The sequence below is a fragment of the Sphaeramia orbicularis genome, chromosome 19 (genome assembly GCF_902148855.1).
Source record: "Sphaeramia orbicularis chromosome 19, fSphaOr1.1, whole genome shotgun sequence".
NCBI lineage: Eukaryota > Metazoa > Chordata > Actinopteri > Kurtiformes > Apogonidae > Sphaeramia > Sphaeramia orbicularis.
The window spans coordinates 37,169,666-37,186,810 of NC_043975.1; the positions used below are offsets into that span (position 1 = coordinate 37,169,666).

A 17,145-nucleotide genomic window follows, 5' to 3' on the forward strand; every position below is an offset into this window, starting at 1 on the left:
ATTTTATATGGCACAGCATCACGACAACAGTATTTCATATAACATAGTGGAGCTGGTAAAAAAAGGCACCCACTACAACATCAGAGCTAATATGGTAGGCTACTTATGACAGCCACTGGAACACGGTGGCTCATACTAGTCAACCCAGTCTAGCCACCACCATTTGGTAGTGCTAATGTGCTATCGACACAAACAGAGCCTGTTCTATCTGTAATATCAGGTCCATCATATCCAGGCACTGTCTGGAACCCAGCTGAAACCATGTGTGTCTGTGAAGAAGGATGGAACTGTTGTGTGCGACCACTGTACGTGTAAAGCAGGGTTAAAAACAAACAAAAACATACATATATATATACAGGGTGGGGAAGCAAAATTTACAATGAACATTTAGTTGTTTTTTCTCAGCAGGCACTACATCAATTGTTTTGAAACCAAACATATATTGATGTCATAATCATACCTAACACTATTATCCATACCTTTTCAGAAACTTTTGCCCATATGAGTAATCAGGAAAGCAAACGTCAAAGAGTGTGTGATTTGCTGAATGCACTCGTCACACCAAAGGAGATTTCAAAAATAGTTGGAGTGTCCACAAAGACTGTTTATAATGTAAAGAAGAGAATGACTATGAGCAAAACTATTACGAGAAAGTCTGGAAGTGGAGGAAGCAACAAAAAACGTACCAAAGCTTTTATTAAAGCTCTCAAATCCAAAATCCTAAAGGATCCAACCAAGTCCATGAGAAAAATGGCAATTGAACTTGAGGTAGACAACAAGACCGTTAGAAATGCAGTGAAATATGATTTGAAGTTAAAATCTTACACAAGAACACCAAAACACTTGTTGACAACAGCAACAAATCCAACTTTAGCAATTTTTGGGAATCATGTTTATGGCCACCTTCTAGCCCAGATCTAAACCCTCTGGATTATGCTATTTGGGGCGTTTTAGAACATGCTACCAATAGAACATCACACAGCAATGTCGACTTTCTTAAAGATACTATTAAAGAAGAATGGGAGAAGTTGTCACCCGAATATTTGAGGAACACTTGCGCAAGTTTCAGGAAGTGTATGAAGGCAGTTATTGAGAAAGAAGGAGGACACATAGAATAAAAACATTTTCTATTATGTCAATTTTCTTGTGGCATATAAATTCTCATGACTTTCAATAAACTAATTGGTCATACACTGTCTTTCAATCCCTGCCTCAAAATATTGTAAATTTTGCTTCCCCACCCTGTATGTAGTATTATTTAATATCAGTATAGAGGCTAGCAGAGCTTTAAATTTACTCAGGTGAATGGGTTTATGGATTCAATCTCTTTTCCAAATCAGTGAAGTATTTGAGGACACAGTACCGGAAACTACCGTCAAAATAAGATCATACCGGAAGTTGATTGCGGTATGAAAATATTTATCGATAGTGCTTCGCGTCCATTTAAAATCGAAATGACACATGCGTTTAAACATGTATCACCAGAATAAGTGTATTAAATGAAATGGATAAAAGATGAGTTTACATAAAAATGATGATGTTGAATAGGGTATTGTTTTGCAGTTTTATTTTGAAGGGCTAGATGTTTTAAAATGGATCTCTGAATGGGGTGAACATGATAACTTTTCTTCTGAAGGTACCTTGTCTTTACAAAAAATTGCTGAAAGTTAAAAAAGAAGTGTAAACAGGAAGGGCTTGAGAGAAAAAAAAGGTGAATGTCAGAAAACTAAATTTGAAAACTTTGCCTAACACAGACACAGATTGTTCTTTGTCACACACAGGAAAAGGCATCTAGTGCGTCAACTTTTGCTCCACCCCCGTACTCCTCCTCCTTTCTCTGCTCCTCTCTATACCCCAACCTCACAGCTCTGAAGTTCCTCCCAGAAGATGACGACACCTGCCTGAGTCGACCACAGCAAATGGCACACCCACAGCCCACCAGCAGCAGGAAGCCACTGTCCGTCCCCCTGAGCATGCAGCTCCTCCTCCTCCTCCCTGTTATGTACTGAGCTGACCTGACTCTCACTCCAGTTCCAAGGTTTCCAGCCTGCCCTTGATTCGGCGCCTTTAAAGGTCCACCTTGGCCACACCCTCACTCTCTCTCTCCAGCCTGGCAGCCAGACCAGCAGCACTGCGGCTCACCAGCACTTCTCCCCTTTTGTCCTGTTTTTTTTTTTTTGTATCAATAAATCCTATATTTACCTCCGCCAAGGAGGTTATGTTTTTGCCAGGGTTTGTTTGTTTGTTTGTCTGTCTGTTTGTTTGTCTGTCCGTTAGTGTGCAACATAACTCAAAAAGTTATGGACAGATTTGGATGAAATTTTCAGGGTTTGTTGGAAATGGGATGAGGAAGAAATGATAAAATTTTGGTGGTGATCGGGGGTGGGGGGGCACACGGGGGGGGCACTGATCAGCCTTGGCGGAGGTCTGCGCTCTCCGAGTGCTTCTAGTTTATGGTAAGGATTTTGTCTTCCCTTATGTTGCACCCACTGAGCCAAGGCGTAACATACTGGGGGCTCGTCATTAGGTTGAATCTGGATTAGCCTTTTGTTCTCAATTTCCCCATCTTTATTCAGTTCTGTTAGTTCTGGGGTTTAGTTTGTGTGGAGGTGCTGTCTGTCTTTAGTTTACTACTGCCAGTTTAGTCTTCCTTTTCGTTACTGAGTGTTTAGTTTGGTTCCTCTGGTTAGACTAGGGAGTGTTCCCTCATCAGTTCACTCATTTTTTATTTTGCCTTTTATATTTTTGAGGAAACCCTGGGTGGGGAGTTAGTCACTGTCAGGGCTAAGCAAGTCAGGGCCTTTACTATGGCTGCTGATGTTCTGCTTTCAAAGCCACCTCTAGCCCGGCACTCCTCAGAAGATACTTGGGCTTTAGTTCTGGTTAGGTAGGTACCAGAGGACCATTTTTGTGTAGGCATAATGTCTACTCATGTTGTACAATCAGGTTTGTATTGTGGGAGAATAGTGTAAGTTAGGTGAGCATCAGGTGAGCTTTGTGTGTGTCCTAGATCCTAACTGTTTGCAGCTTTTGGATAGTCAAGTTGTGTTTCTTAGCTTTAGGTTGAGTGACTATATTGCAGTCTAGCAGTTTATGGCTGAGTAGACTAATTTGTTGCTATTCTGGCACGTGCAAAGCAGGGGGCCGGGGTGGCTTGAGCCCCTGCCACTTTGATCCACTGCCTACAAGTGCCCTTTTTACTCTTTTTTTTTTTTTTTTTTTTTTTTTTGTAAAACTGCATGACTAAAATTTTCGTGACTAAAATTCTGCTCATTGATAATAAATGTTAAGAGTGATTTAATTTGGCTGTCACTGGACCTGGTCATGGTGCCCTTTCATCTCTGTCACGCCCCGCCCCTTCCTCCAGTGCAACCTTGCAACACACATGTCATGCGGTCTGGAGAATGAACGAGGAGGAGGGAAGCTCCACGATTCCAGGTACATGAGAGTCCACCCCGCTATCTGCCCAAAACATTCACTTGTCGCTCTGGTCCTATTCTTCAACAGCTATAGTTTTGGGGCCAAAAACCGATCGTAAGTGAGTAAATAATTCAGTATCTTTGTCATGTCATGGAATGAGCTCCCAGACTAGCCCACTCTAACAGCTGGGTGCACACCTGAGTCTGAGTCCTGCTGAAGCACTCACACAGATTTGCTTCTGTTTTATTTCCATAAACTGTTGAGTTTTAGCCGCAAAATTCTAACACAAGGTAATAGTCCTCACTTTTGAGACTGAGGGATATATATTTTACATTGTAGAAATTGCACATCTTTTACAGTAGCCTAATGCAGCCTACTATACACAGAATAGGTGCAGTCTGAGTCTAGTCTTTTTAGTCATATAAATTTATTGAATGAAAATAAGCAACAGCCAGCCCACAGTTTTCAAATAATTTTAACAAGGTATTTCGAAGGACTTGCTTGGAATGTGGAGTCTGGAAAATAATGATAATACTGAATGATAATAATACTGATAATGATACTGATAATTATAATACTGAATGATAATAATAAATATAGTACTAATAATGATGATGATAAAGATGTAGCATTAGTATTATATATCTTTTTTGGAAACTCAGTGACACTTTTCATTAGATTTTGTATTCATTCCATACACATTGGTGGCAAACTACTGTTGTAGCCACATCTGCCCACCACCAACCACTCACTCACCCCTTACATTCCCTTATGAATAATAAAATAACTTGACATGCACGGTGTGTATGTGGGTGTATTTGTCGTATTTCTTGTATATTTTCTTGTTTTTTTTATTAAGTTTGAAGATGCCTCGCAAACAAAGACACAAACAAAAAAGAAAGGAACTACTTGAAGCTGCTAAAAGTAGCAGATCCCTTACCAACTGGGTGAAAAAAAGTACTACAGGTAAGCACAATATAAGGAATAACATTACATACTATTCATGGGCATTAGGCACACCATTCACACACATTAATTATCTTCCTGTAAATGTCTGCAGTTCCAGAACTTGCCACATTTGGGATGGGGATTATTCAAGACCAGTGAGACCATCCTTTTCAGAATGATCTTCCCCTGGCCTGCAAGGAGGCTACAACAAGAAAGAATTTCAAACCTAATTTTTATCACTTTATTCAACTTCGTAAGTTATTACATATTGTTATTGTAGCTGTCTGCCAAACTAATGTGAAAATGTATACTTTGTGTAATGATTTATTAAACATTTCAGATCATATGTAATTGGTGGTTATTCGTTTTCATGTCCCCTTTTGGAAGTTTGAGCCCCTGCCCCTTTATAGCTCTCTGCACAGCCCTGCATATAATCATGACTAAGCTACTCATCTGGAAAGGCTATCATGGTTTAATACACATATATATGTCCTACCAACAAAATGGCACCAAAAAGGTTTTGCCCCCTTTGGTGGTACCACTACCTGGCCTGGCCCATGGACTATATGTACAGTTCCACCACTAATAATAACCTTTGAATTTTCTCTGAGCTTTTATGAACATCTACCTGATCAGTAAATATAGGGGAAAATATATGATTTACACTGAAAAATGCAAAATACAGAGGATAATACTATAATAAATGGTGAAAAATAACTTAAGAAAGGTGAAATGGAAAGAAAAATTCATTTTGGGAACTGCCACAAAAGCAGCATTGAGTCTTTATGGGTTAAATAGTATATCTATAAGTTGCAATACAGTTTATGGTGTCAGTAATAACTAATACAATCTTACCTGCCCAGTCTTTGCTTTACAAGTTCTATCTAGAGGAACATTTATAAATCTATTGGATAAATGTACATAGAACCAACATATATATGGAATAACACAGCCATATATATATATTGACAACATGAGCTAATCAGCACTTTGGTCATTTGTTTTCTGATTCATCTCATTTATGTATGTGCGATTTTGCACTTTTAATGTCTGAAGCAGATATTTTCTAAGAAATTATAGATGGAGTGTAATCATTTAGGCCTTTCACTGCCTTTACATCTGAACAACAGAATTTAGACTCAAATGTTTGTCTTTACTTTATCTTACTTGCATATTTCTGCTTTATCAAATATTAAGTGTACTTAAATCAATCAATCTCAATTAATTTTTTCTTTAACCTCTTTCTTTGATTATTTCACTCATTTCTCTGCTTTCTCCAAACTCTTTACACCTTACTTGGCTAAACTAAAGGGGTTGGGTCTGTGTCTGCCCTGCTGCCCCGTGGGCCCCCCCGTGGGCCCCCCCACCCCCAATCACCACCAAAATTTAATAATTTCTTCCTTATCCCATTTCCAACAAACCCTGAAAATTTCATCAAAATCTGTCCATAACTTTTTGAGTTATGTTGCACACTAACGGACAGACAAACAGACAGACAAACAAACAAACAAACCCTGGCAAAAACATAACCTCCTTGGCGGAGGTAACAAACAGACAGCAAAGAACTGGTAGACATATCCTGAGTGGATATGTCCGGGCATTCTTGCAAAATGTCATCATAACCCATCCATGACTCGTGCTCTGGACGCCTGGTATTTACAGGATATAGTCTAATAGCCTAATTTTTCTAACAAGTACTCTAATAATATGAATGCAATTTTATTTATTTAATGTCTGTTACAAATTTTTTTTTTTTTTTTTGCATTTGCATTTGTGTTTGTAAATCTGATCCGTAATACACATGTATAAATGATAAGTTGGCAGTAATTGGCATAATAAAATTGAACTTATTTTTCTCAAGAAATTTCAGTTTTCATGTTATTCACATGTTTTTTGTTTGGATAGTTTGTAAATGTAAATATTTTAACAATTTAATGTTTTTTGTTTTTTTTTTTGCACCAAATCAAAGACAAATATTTGGAGATGTTACTGTTTATAGGTTATGATGTAATTATTCTACTGATCTGGCCCACTTGAGATCAAATTGGGATGTATGTGGCCCCTGAAAGAAAATGAGTTTGACACTCCTGCTCTGGTGGTTGGGTAATTCTTGGGGTGTTTGCGCCACCTTGTGGATCATCCTGTTCTCATCAAGTGTGAAATTAATCTCATTTCAGTGCAGAGACATATTACAGGAAACATTCTACATCTGTAAACATGTCCCACATCACAGAGTGGAATCTGATCCAGCACTGAGCCACCCACTCCAAAGCTGATTGCTGTTGTCAAAGCACATGACCGAAATGCATGGTGACAATTTCAAGCCTTGTCAGTTCTTCTCATAGTCCATTAGAAGAAGCTCATCTCACTTTCACCCCTGATGTCCAGCCACTCTTGTACCACAGCTAACTTTTTTTTTTACCTAGGGTCCTCCAGCGATCTCCTGTGAGAGGACTGGCAGATATGGAGAGGTAAATCTAACTGCTGCATTTACATCTGACATCTGTAGATCCTCTGTTAACCTTTTGGATATATCCTTATAGACATAATGTTCGGATCCTGATGCTTCTCTTCATGCTCCTGGGTGTGGCAGAGACTTTGAACAATTTGACAGACTTGGGTATGCTATCCAGTATCCCTTTATAATGTTCTTATGTGCTTTACATCTTTACAACTGAGTAAGCAATTGTTCTAAAAACAGAAAACCTTGCTGGGAAGTTGGTCTTCTACCAAATGGAGGGGAATGCAACCTATGTGAGAGACACTGGAGAACTGGCTTCAGATGTTCCTACAGAAACAATGTTCCAGCTCTTTGATCCACAGAAGGATTTTAGCAAGGCAAAGTTCTCCTACACATGGGATTTAGGAAATGGGTAAGAGGGTCTCTTATATTTCCTTTAATTTCCAATGTTAGCTATGTCTTTAAAATCTTTTATTTTTTATATTTGTGAAATGCAGAGAAGTCATTGAAGGGACTGAGCCAGTTGTTCGGTATCACTACGCAGAGTCAGGAAACTACACACTGCAGCTGAAAGTAGGAGTCAATATGACCAAATCCTCATCTCAGATCACTGGAGTCTACTCCATGGATGTCCAAGTGCTCGGTATGTAGCATCTCAAAGTGAATGACTGTTTGTTCATGTCACTTATGGTTTTGTAGATTTTTGTTGAGTGTTTTAGCTCAATAAACTAGTACAAAGGAACATATGACCAGGTCAGGTTTCGTCCAGGTCAGGTTTTGTCTCTGGTGGCAATGGTTGTATTAATGTTTACATGAAAGTTTAATGGAGGTTCTGTGAATAAAACAAGGTAGAGTAACAAAGAACATTAAACCTAAATTAAACTTGAGCTAAGAAAGAGATTTGTGCAAAAGTAGGGGAGGCCATGTACATGGGTAACATGACAGGATTTGTAACACCAATTCAAGCATTCAGACAAGTGAGGAATCATGTGATAATTTCAGTATTAACCCTCTTCATGTACAATCTCAAAGGATGAATGTCAAAGCTATAAACAGGCACAGTGTAAAAATGATTTTCAGGCAAGAAAGCACTTTTTCCTCCAGCGACGTTATTTTGTGTAGCACTTGTACAGCTGCAAAGAAAGTCATAGGACTAGAAGCCAAATGCTACTTAACACTGGTGGCCCTTATATCCCCTTATATTCAACAGATGCCACTTTTCCACTGCTGGTATCAGCATATGAATGAAATATATAAAAAATAATAATAATAATACAAAAAATATATACAGGGTGGGGAAGCAAAATTTACAATATTTTGAGGCAAGAATTAAAAGACAGCATATGACCGAGTTCATTGTAAGTCATGAGAATTTAAATCTTCAAATCATATTTTACTGCATTTCTAACGGTCTTGTTGTCTACCTCAAGTTCAATTGCCATTTTTCTCATGGATTTGGTTGGATCCTTTAGGATTTTGGATTTGAGAGCTTTAATTAAAGTTTTGGTACGTTTTTTGTTGCTTCCTCCACTTCCAGACTTTCTCGTAATAGTTTTGCTCATAGTCATTCTCTTCTTTACATTATAAACAGTCTTTGTGGACACTCCAACTATTTTTGAAATCTCCTTTGGTGTGACGAGTGCATTCAGCAAATCGCACACTCTTTGACGTTTGCTTTCCTGATTACTCATGTGGGCAAAAGTTTCTGAAAAGGTATGGATAATAGTGTTAGGTATGATTATGACATCAATATATGTTTGGTTTCAAAACAATTGATGTAGTGCCTGCTGAGAAAAAACAACTAAATGTTCATTGTAAATTTTGCTTCCCCACCCTGTGTATATACATATATATATGTATATATATATATATATATATATATATATATATATATATATATATATATATATATATATATATATATATATATATATATATATATATATATATATATGTATTGTTTTTTTTTTTTTTTTTATTTATTCCAGGTAAGACTGTATTTGTTTTGTATTTGTTTAGATTTCAGATCTGTGGTCAGTTTATCAACATATGTCAATATTTTCAGATTCCTTCCTCAGTTGCTAGATTCAGAATTTCATGTCGTGACATGATGACACACATATGTACTTCTGCTTTGACTAATCTAGGTTAAGTATTGCTTCAGCCCACAACCATGACAAAGGTAGGACTAGAAATAGTATCTGAGACTACTTGCCAGTCCTCACTGCCATGCGCTGGAAATGCAAAAAAAAAAAAGAAAAAAAAAAGTCATGCCAAGTTAAAGCAAACTGAACTGATACTGAGTTGAAGTGGTATGAGAACACTGTACTAATTCTAATAATTTTACATATAAACATACAAAAACAAATATAAACATTGAAGTTATTCTTTGTTGAACCTGCATGTTTTTCACACAGGTGCCCAGGTAGGGCTGAACTACTGATGGATATGGTTCTTAAATGTTCAGAATATGGCCAAGTTTTGCACAAATACATCATTATGATTTTTTTATGACTGTCAGTGAAAAACTACCATTCACACAAAAATTATGACGATTGTTTACTTGTTTTTTTTGTTTGTTTGTTTGTTTGTTTTTTGCATCCTAATGGTAGTAGTTTTTTGTTTGTTTGTTTTCATCTCAATCCTATTTCTTTTCTTTCTGGAGAATATGGTTTTGCCTTTTTTTTTTTTTTTTTTTTTTTTTTAATCTCTGCAGAACATTGAGATGGTGACATACTGTGTGTTTTATACTTGAAATGAAAGTTTGAGAACACTAGCTCTGGCTCTCTAGACATGTTGATGTAAAGAAAAAAAAAGTTACAGCCATGCCCATTTTCCCCTACATCTAGTTCTGTCTTGAGATGAAATGAGAAATAACATTTTTCTAATATGGGGAGTACTAACAGATACTTATTTCTAGATGCCATCAAACACATTGAGCTGAAGGGGCCTATAGATTATGAGGTGTCTCAGAACACCAGTTTGGCTGTCCATGTGGATGGAAGGTAAGCTGCTTTTAACAACACAAAGACGCTAACCATTAAAACTAAGAAACACCTGTACAGAAAAATCACTTGTCTCCTATTTATGTATCCAGTCCTCCCATGTGGGTGTGTTGGCGTTTCCTTCCTAACTGTGTGCCGGACTTAAGTGGCGGCTGCACACTGACCTTGCTCTATGAGAACGTCCTGAGGCTGAACCACACCTTCACCTCAGCCGGCGTCCACTGCCTGGACATCACTGTCCGCAATGACATCAGCAAGCTGCAGTCGTCCTTCAGCCTCTACGTCAAAAGAAACAGTAAGTGGACAAACCCCATCGTCACTCTCAACCCCATCCTCCAACACACAGATACACACCTAACAGGACGGTTTCTGTATCAAAAACATTCAGCAAGAAAGGAAAGGAGAGGGAAAACAGCAACTTGGATAAAAAGGTTTAAGAGACTCTGCTTTCTCTCCACATGTGCTTAGTGTATGTAGAATGCAAGGGAGTAGGTTTGATTCTGACATTGGTGGGGACACAATGTCTGGTCTAGTTTCGACCAACTCGATATGTAAAGCGTCATGAGATAACTTTTGTTATGATTTGGCGCTATATAAATAAGATTTGATTTGATTTAACCAAAGTGCTCCAAGGTAGCACTCCTGACAGTTGATGTTTTTTTTGCATTTGCGATCATAATTTCACATCATGTAGAGCTGATCAAACAAGCAAACAATGATAGTCAGTCGGTTCTAGCCATTTTGGCACCCAAGGTGAGATATGAATTTGGTGCCCCCCCCTTAAAAAACACACACATGCACACAAACACACACACACACACACACACACACACACATATACATATGGGGGGGGGGCATGAAGAGGAGATACATGAAGCATGAGAGGAGATGCAAAAAGCAGCCAGCAGTAAACCACATAGAAACATATATAAATCAGATAGAAACATTTATAAACCACATAGAAACATATATAAATCAGACAAAAACATTTATAAACCACATAGAAACATATCAAACAGCCAACTAGCAGTAAACCACATAGAAACATAAATGAATTAGAAACATTTATAAACCAGCCAACTAGCAGTAAACCACATAGAAACATATAGAAACCAAATAGAAACATATAGAAACCAAATAGAAACATATAGAAACCAGCCAACCAGCAGTAAACCACATAGAAACACATATAAACCACACAGAAACATTTATAAACCACATACACATATAGAAACCACCCAACTAGCAGTAAACCATGTAGAAACAGATATAAACCACATAGAAACATATATAAACCAGATAGAAATATTTATAAACCACATAGAAACATATATAAACCACGTAGAATCACATATAACCCAGTTCAGCAGCAGTAACCCACACACCTTAGCAGATACGTCATATCCTAATCGTCTACAGTTCCATTATTAGCCAACTTTGCTTCAGTTCAGTTCAGCTAGCTGTAACTTGTAACATAAAACATATTCTAACATTATAAAAGGTGACATACCTATACCTAATTGGATTATTTTTCTGCCTCCTCTTTTCTCTGCTTCTAAACTGTGCAGCTAAGGCCTTGGAAGGCCTTTTCATGGTGATAAACTCTCCATCCTTTACCTGGATGTTTAGTTCTACACCTGTCTGACTGTCATTCAGCTCTGCTCTGTCTCTCTCACTCACACTCAGTGAGCACCAGTCTGGGAGAGCTCACCTGAGAAATTACATGGGGGGTTGTTGTTTTGACTTCTAGCAGAGACTGACTATTAACCCTTTGTGTGCCATAACACTGGTCAACAACAAATTTATTGTTTAAGTTTTTTGAGCTGATTTAGGATAATTTTGGTGTGCTGAATCCAAAAATCACATTAATTTTGCTCAATCAGGTCAACTTTCTGAACTATGCTACATGTTGGCTTTTAACATTCTTGCTTACATTTATGGGCATTTTCACATCATATGATACAAAATTCTTTCATATTTCTTGCAATAAACGAGTTCTGAAGATTTTACTTTTGCCAATTTATGATTAATAGTTTTTTTTAATATTACAGGTGAATGAAAGGGCTTTGACTAGAAGATCTTGCAAAAATAAGCCTGAAGTATTCTGCTACATCTGCGGTGAATACACCATTGTACCTAACAGGAATCCTGTTAGAAAATCATTTTTTTTTCTCTTAAAACCTATTTTGGGTGAGAACTATATAAAAAAAAAATCAACTGATAAAGTCACAAAAATGTAATCAATTTTGTGAGAAGATCAAATTTTTCAAAATCAAATTAGCAAAAAAACCTGACCTGATTGAGAAAAACAGATGTCATTTTGGGATTTAGCGGTGCAAAATGGTCCTAATTCAGTTGAAAAAACCTAGACAACGTGCAAAAAACATTTTTTGTAACCCAGTGTAATCATTGACTAAACACCACGGACAGTGGTAATATTGGTAGGGACAACACAGTAGTGGCTGGATATTGGTAGGGACGTGTCCCTAGCGTCCCTATGCAATTCTACACCCCTGGTAGAATGTGCTTTGTTTTTGAATGGTTCAAAATGAAATAATGTGATGACTTGATTCATTTCAATGATTTATTAAATTGAATAGCAAATTTATGTATTACGTTTTTTAACCATCCATAGAATATACAGATATGGGAAGTAGCTAAATGGAAACTCCTCAATTCTGTACCTAAACAGAGTTTTCACATATCTGTACCTTACTTGAGTGCATAGTTTTCTTATAACTTTTTATTTTACTCAGAACTCTCAACACAATATGTACTGCACTTTCTAATTCTTACATTCCCAAAACAGGCTAGTTTATTCTAATTCATTCAAGGATAATTCTTCATATTTTAGTTGAGTAGATATTAACAACATCAAAAGCAGTTTCAACCTAAATGGATCAAACAGTAACACTAAGACTGGACAAACCCTTATAAATTTACAACAAAATCTACTACATATTTCATACTTCAGTGTTTTATAATATCCTTGAAGATGGTTTGGAGAATTGGTAAAGTATGTTTTTGTCATTTTCTCAGAAATCACTGTAGCTATTGCTCTGAAGAAGATCACACACACACACACACACACACACACACACACACACACACACACACACACACACACACACTGCATGATAATATCTATCAGTGTGATCAGTTTGTTGCTGATCCACAAAATGATCCAGGACAGAGAGCATATTATGATTTCTTCTTTTCGTTCCTGACCTGTATTTGGAGTGTGGTTCAGTAAGTTCAGCTGTATAATGTGGGTATTCAAGAACAGTGGGATATCTATCTGATCCAGGGCAGAATACACATTGATCTCTATCTGGAACGCTGTTATGAAACCATTACTACGGTACAGTATATTTATTACACAAAGAATAGGTAATATACCTTTCATTAGTGTGAAGGTTCTTCCCTGTTGTCAATGACTGGAACAGTTCTAGATTAAATCCACCATTCATCATCAACATCCATTCATAGTTTTGAAACATTAGAGAATAAACTGTACTTTTTATTTGTGAAAAGAATCTGTGCTTCTGCTGAAACTAAAAGAAGCTGTGCTGGGTCATGGGGTGTTTCAGATAAAACTTACCATGTGCCCTTTATCCACATTAGTTCCACAGATGTGCAAATTCAACCGTATTAGAGGGGAGGAATGTTACTGGCCAGCATGTTAGTGGAGCTCAATTGATTCGCTTTCGTGATGGACTGTGATCCACATGCAATGGTGACATGTCAGTGAATGTTTTCCTGTAAAGGAGCTTTTCCAGAAGATTTGCGAAAGTTACCACCACTTGAGTTCTCTGTTAAATAGAAACAAAGTTTACACATGAGTTTGTGTGATGGTGACTTGTTTCCCAATAAGAGACTGATTCTATGGTGGACCTGAAGGGCAAACCACAACAACAAGTTGCAAAGCACAGAAGAAAAAGACAGGCACTCAAGAAAAAAAAACACACACAAGAAAAACAAAATCACACAAACAAAATAAAAAACACACACAGGAAAAACAAAATCACACAAACAAGAAAAAAAATCGCACAAGAAAAAGAAAATCACGCAAACAAGAAAAAAAATATGGCTAACACTGTAGAAATGATCAGGGGTTATTTTGATGCAGGGCATACTTATGTCAGTTTTTGTCAGGTAGCCGTATTTAAATATAAATTTCCGGTTTTCCCACCTGTCAGAAAAACAATCCAGTCAGCATCCAGATCATGGTCACAGCAGTTACTGTACCTACCTTTTCCAGTAGGACCTTTTTCTTGTTTGTGTGATTTTCTTTTTCTTTTGTGTTTTTGTCTTGTGTGCCTTTCTTTTTCTTGTGTGCTTTGTGATTTGTTGTTGTGGTTTGCCCTTCAGGCCCACCGTGTGTTTCAGAAGCTTATACCAACCCCCATTTGGAGTGACGTAGAGACAACCCAGCCTAAACATTTTTCTCTTAGTCTGTCTCAGATACATTCTGTTCAATTACAACTCATGTGCTACAGGTGATGTAATGTGTATTAGTAATGAATTAATTTAAAGCAGCATGTTTATCTTGCATTTGCAGGTAACACCCATGTGTTCTTCATCTTGTTATGTGCTGCAATTCTTCTTGCCACTTTTTCCTTCATTGCTGTCATTGCCTGCCGCCCTCGTCATCACAACAGGACACTGGTACAGTACTATAATGTCTTCCCAGATCTACATATGCTGTTACTCTGTCTTGCAGATGTCTAGTGCTGTTTAACTGTAATTCAGTTTTCTTGATTTTTTTAAACAAAGGTGAACCATTTACAATATGAGAAAATGTATGAATTGTTTTGGATGCAGCCTGTATGATTTACTACAGAATAGGAATTTTATTGCATGGATCCTACAGGATATGTTGTATGTGTATTAATCATTATGTCCTGTTGTTTAATATTAGATGAAATACATTAAATGCACTTTTTAACCCATAAAGACCCAAACATCCATCATCACCCAAAACCATCTACTGATGTAAAATGTTTAATAACTTCTGATCCACTAATCCTACCAAAACATGTAAATAACTGAGGTTAAATGCAGTTTGTCATTTTTTCCTGGTCATCAGATATGACCCATTTGGACGTTCAGAGGCTCTGTAGTGACCATGGAACCACCATCCTCTTCTATAACATTGATTCACCAGTAAAACCCATGGAGTTTTGTCAAATGACAGTGGATGGAGGCACTTGTTTTATCTTCAGTTATTTATGTATTTTTCTGAGAAGGTCACTTTTTCTTCAGTTTTCTCTGAATCTGAGGATTTACGAAAATCTATACGATCAGTAAATTAAATATGAGAAAATACCTGATTTTCACAGAAAAAACGCAAAGTAAAAAAGATATGACAATAAATAGTGATAAATCAATTAAGAAAGGTTAAATAAAGAGGGGAAAAAAATCATTTTGGAGCTGCCACAAAAGTCACACTGAGCTACTTTTGTGGCAGCTCCAAAATACTTTTTTCTCTATATTCAACCTTTCTTAAGTGATTCATCACCATTTATTGTGATATTATCCTCTGCATTTTGTTTTTTTTTTTTTTTCAGTAAAATCACGTATTTTCCTATATTTGATTTACTGATCATGTAGATGTTTATTGAAGCTCAGATTAAAGTTGAGGAATATTATGTCAGAAATGGAGAAATGGACTTTTTCAGCAAAATCTATCATTAACTAAACATAAACCAAGTGTGTCCATCCACTGTCATTTATCAAACTCCATGGGTTTTACTGGTGAATCAATGTTGTAGAAGATGATGGTGTTTTCATGTTCACTACGGAGCCTCTGAACGTCCAAATGCGTCATATCTGACGACCATGAAAAGATGACAAACTGCAATTTAAACCAATTATTTAAGTGTATTGATAGGATTAGTGGATCAGCAGGTATTACACATTTTAAATCAGCTGATGCTTTTAGTCGGTGGTGGCTGTTTGGGTTTTTCGGGGGTAATTCCACATAGAAGGTATTGATAATATTACTGTAAATGCTGCATATAACCACAAGGTGGCTCCCTGTGCTTAAAAACACTAGTTACTGACTTACACACTGACTCTTGTGGTGGTTGTTTTCCAGTTTTCTACCTCCAGTAATGCTTTATTCCTGAAGAACAGAGAGTCTGATGGCCAAAGCAGGATTCTGTTCAACTTCTTAAATGTGGAGAAAGAAGAGAAAGCACCACTTCTTTTCCAGAGTGGGACTCAGTACTCATCTTAATCCTCATACTGTTTCTTCATTCTTTCTGAACTCTGCAACACACCTGGCTACATGTATTTGGTAAGAAAAATGTATGGTTAGTAAGTAGTAGCATTACAGCAATTGTCACACCACCCATCCTGTTTCAGCTGAAGATACTGTACCTATAAATCTGTTAGAATGTTATGCAACTTTTCAGAATCAGTAACTATAATTATATATTTATTGAAAACTATGCTCTAAGCTGTGGTTGTTAGTAGTTTAGTTGTCAAGATTCAGTGGTAAATGTACAATTTTTGTGCCTCATAAAACGAGTGATGACCATTAATTACTTTGTCTGGAGGCCTAGGCTGTCATTCAGATGATCTCATAATAAATTAATGAACTCAAATGAAGGTCATGTTTAAACAATGCCTGTTAACCTATGCTTGCTGAGAGTGATTCAGTTTGCTCATTTATTTATGATAAAATAAATGGATCTGTAAGATGGGGACTTGCTTTGTTCTTGCTTCCCCGAAGCTGAATAAAACATACAGTTTGTTTAGTTTGTAGAGCTTTTGCTTGCAGCACTTAACTTTAAAACAATAATAACAGTACAGCCATATTTTTGTTCAAGAGGATCATATTTGATCCATGTATCTGGAGGGTAAGTACACATTGTTATTTATGAATACTCAAACAAAGCCTATGGCTTGGTGTAGTCAATATACAGTATTTACGGGGAACAAAATGTGCAAACACCACAAACAAACACACAATTGTCTGATTTTACATCATTTCGTCATCGATTTCTTTCTATTTTTACTCCATGATGATGATTATAGAAAGAAAAAACTACAAAATTGTTCAACTGAAGCAAAAAAAAAAAAAAGCTACTAAGGTATAAAATATGAAGCCTATCAATGTGATTATTTTTTTCTGAAATGCATTTTTGTTTACATATTTTCTGTACACATTTATTACTACAAAGTCTGAGAAATGCATGTGTGGTCATGCATCTTGGAAAAAAATATGGATATTGTACAAGTTATGAGGGATCATCTGGACAGAGAAAAGGATAAAAGACCATGAAGCGTCTGGTACATTCTGAA

General features: G+C 36.8%; 1 protein-coding gene across 1 annotated transcript; it reads left to right on the plus strand.

Moving 5' to 3' along the window:
• Window positions 1-6,725: 6,725 nt before the first annotated feature.
• On the plus strand, window positions 6,726-16,543 carry tmem130 (transmembrane protein 130). The gene is made up of 8 exons (XM_030122627.1): window positions 6,726-6,839; window positions 6,912-6,988; window positions 7,070-7,241; window positions 7,327-7,472; window positions 9,750-9,834; window positions 9,927-10,129; window positions 14,396-14,502; window positions 15,935-16,543. Exons 1-8 carry the CDS (start codon window positions 6,832-6,834, stop codon window positions 16,073-16,075), a joined length of 939 nt encoding a protein of 312 aa, XP_029978487.1. The 5' UTR covers window positions 6,726-6,831; the 3' UTR covers window positions 16,076-16,543.
• Window positions 16,544-17,145: the final 602 nt, after the last annotated feature.

Excerpts from the sequence above, each read along its gene's own strand:
- tmem130 (XM_030122627.1), top strand. Across the intron at positions 9,835-9,926 it reads GCTGTCCATGTGGATGGAAG|TCCTCCCATGTGGGTGTGTT; the intron begins GTAAGCTGCTTT and ends TTATGTATCCAG. Across the intron at positions 14,503-15,934 it reads GTCATCACAACAGGACACTG|TTTTCTACCTCCAGTAATGC; the intron begins GTACAGTACTAT and ends GTTGTTTTCCAG.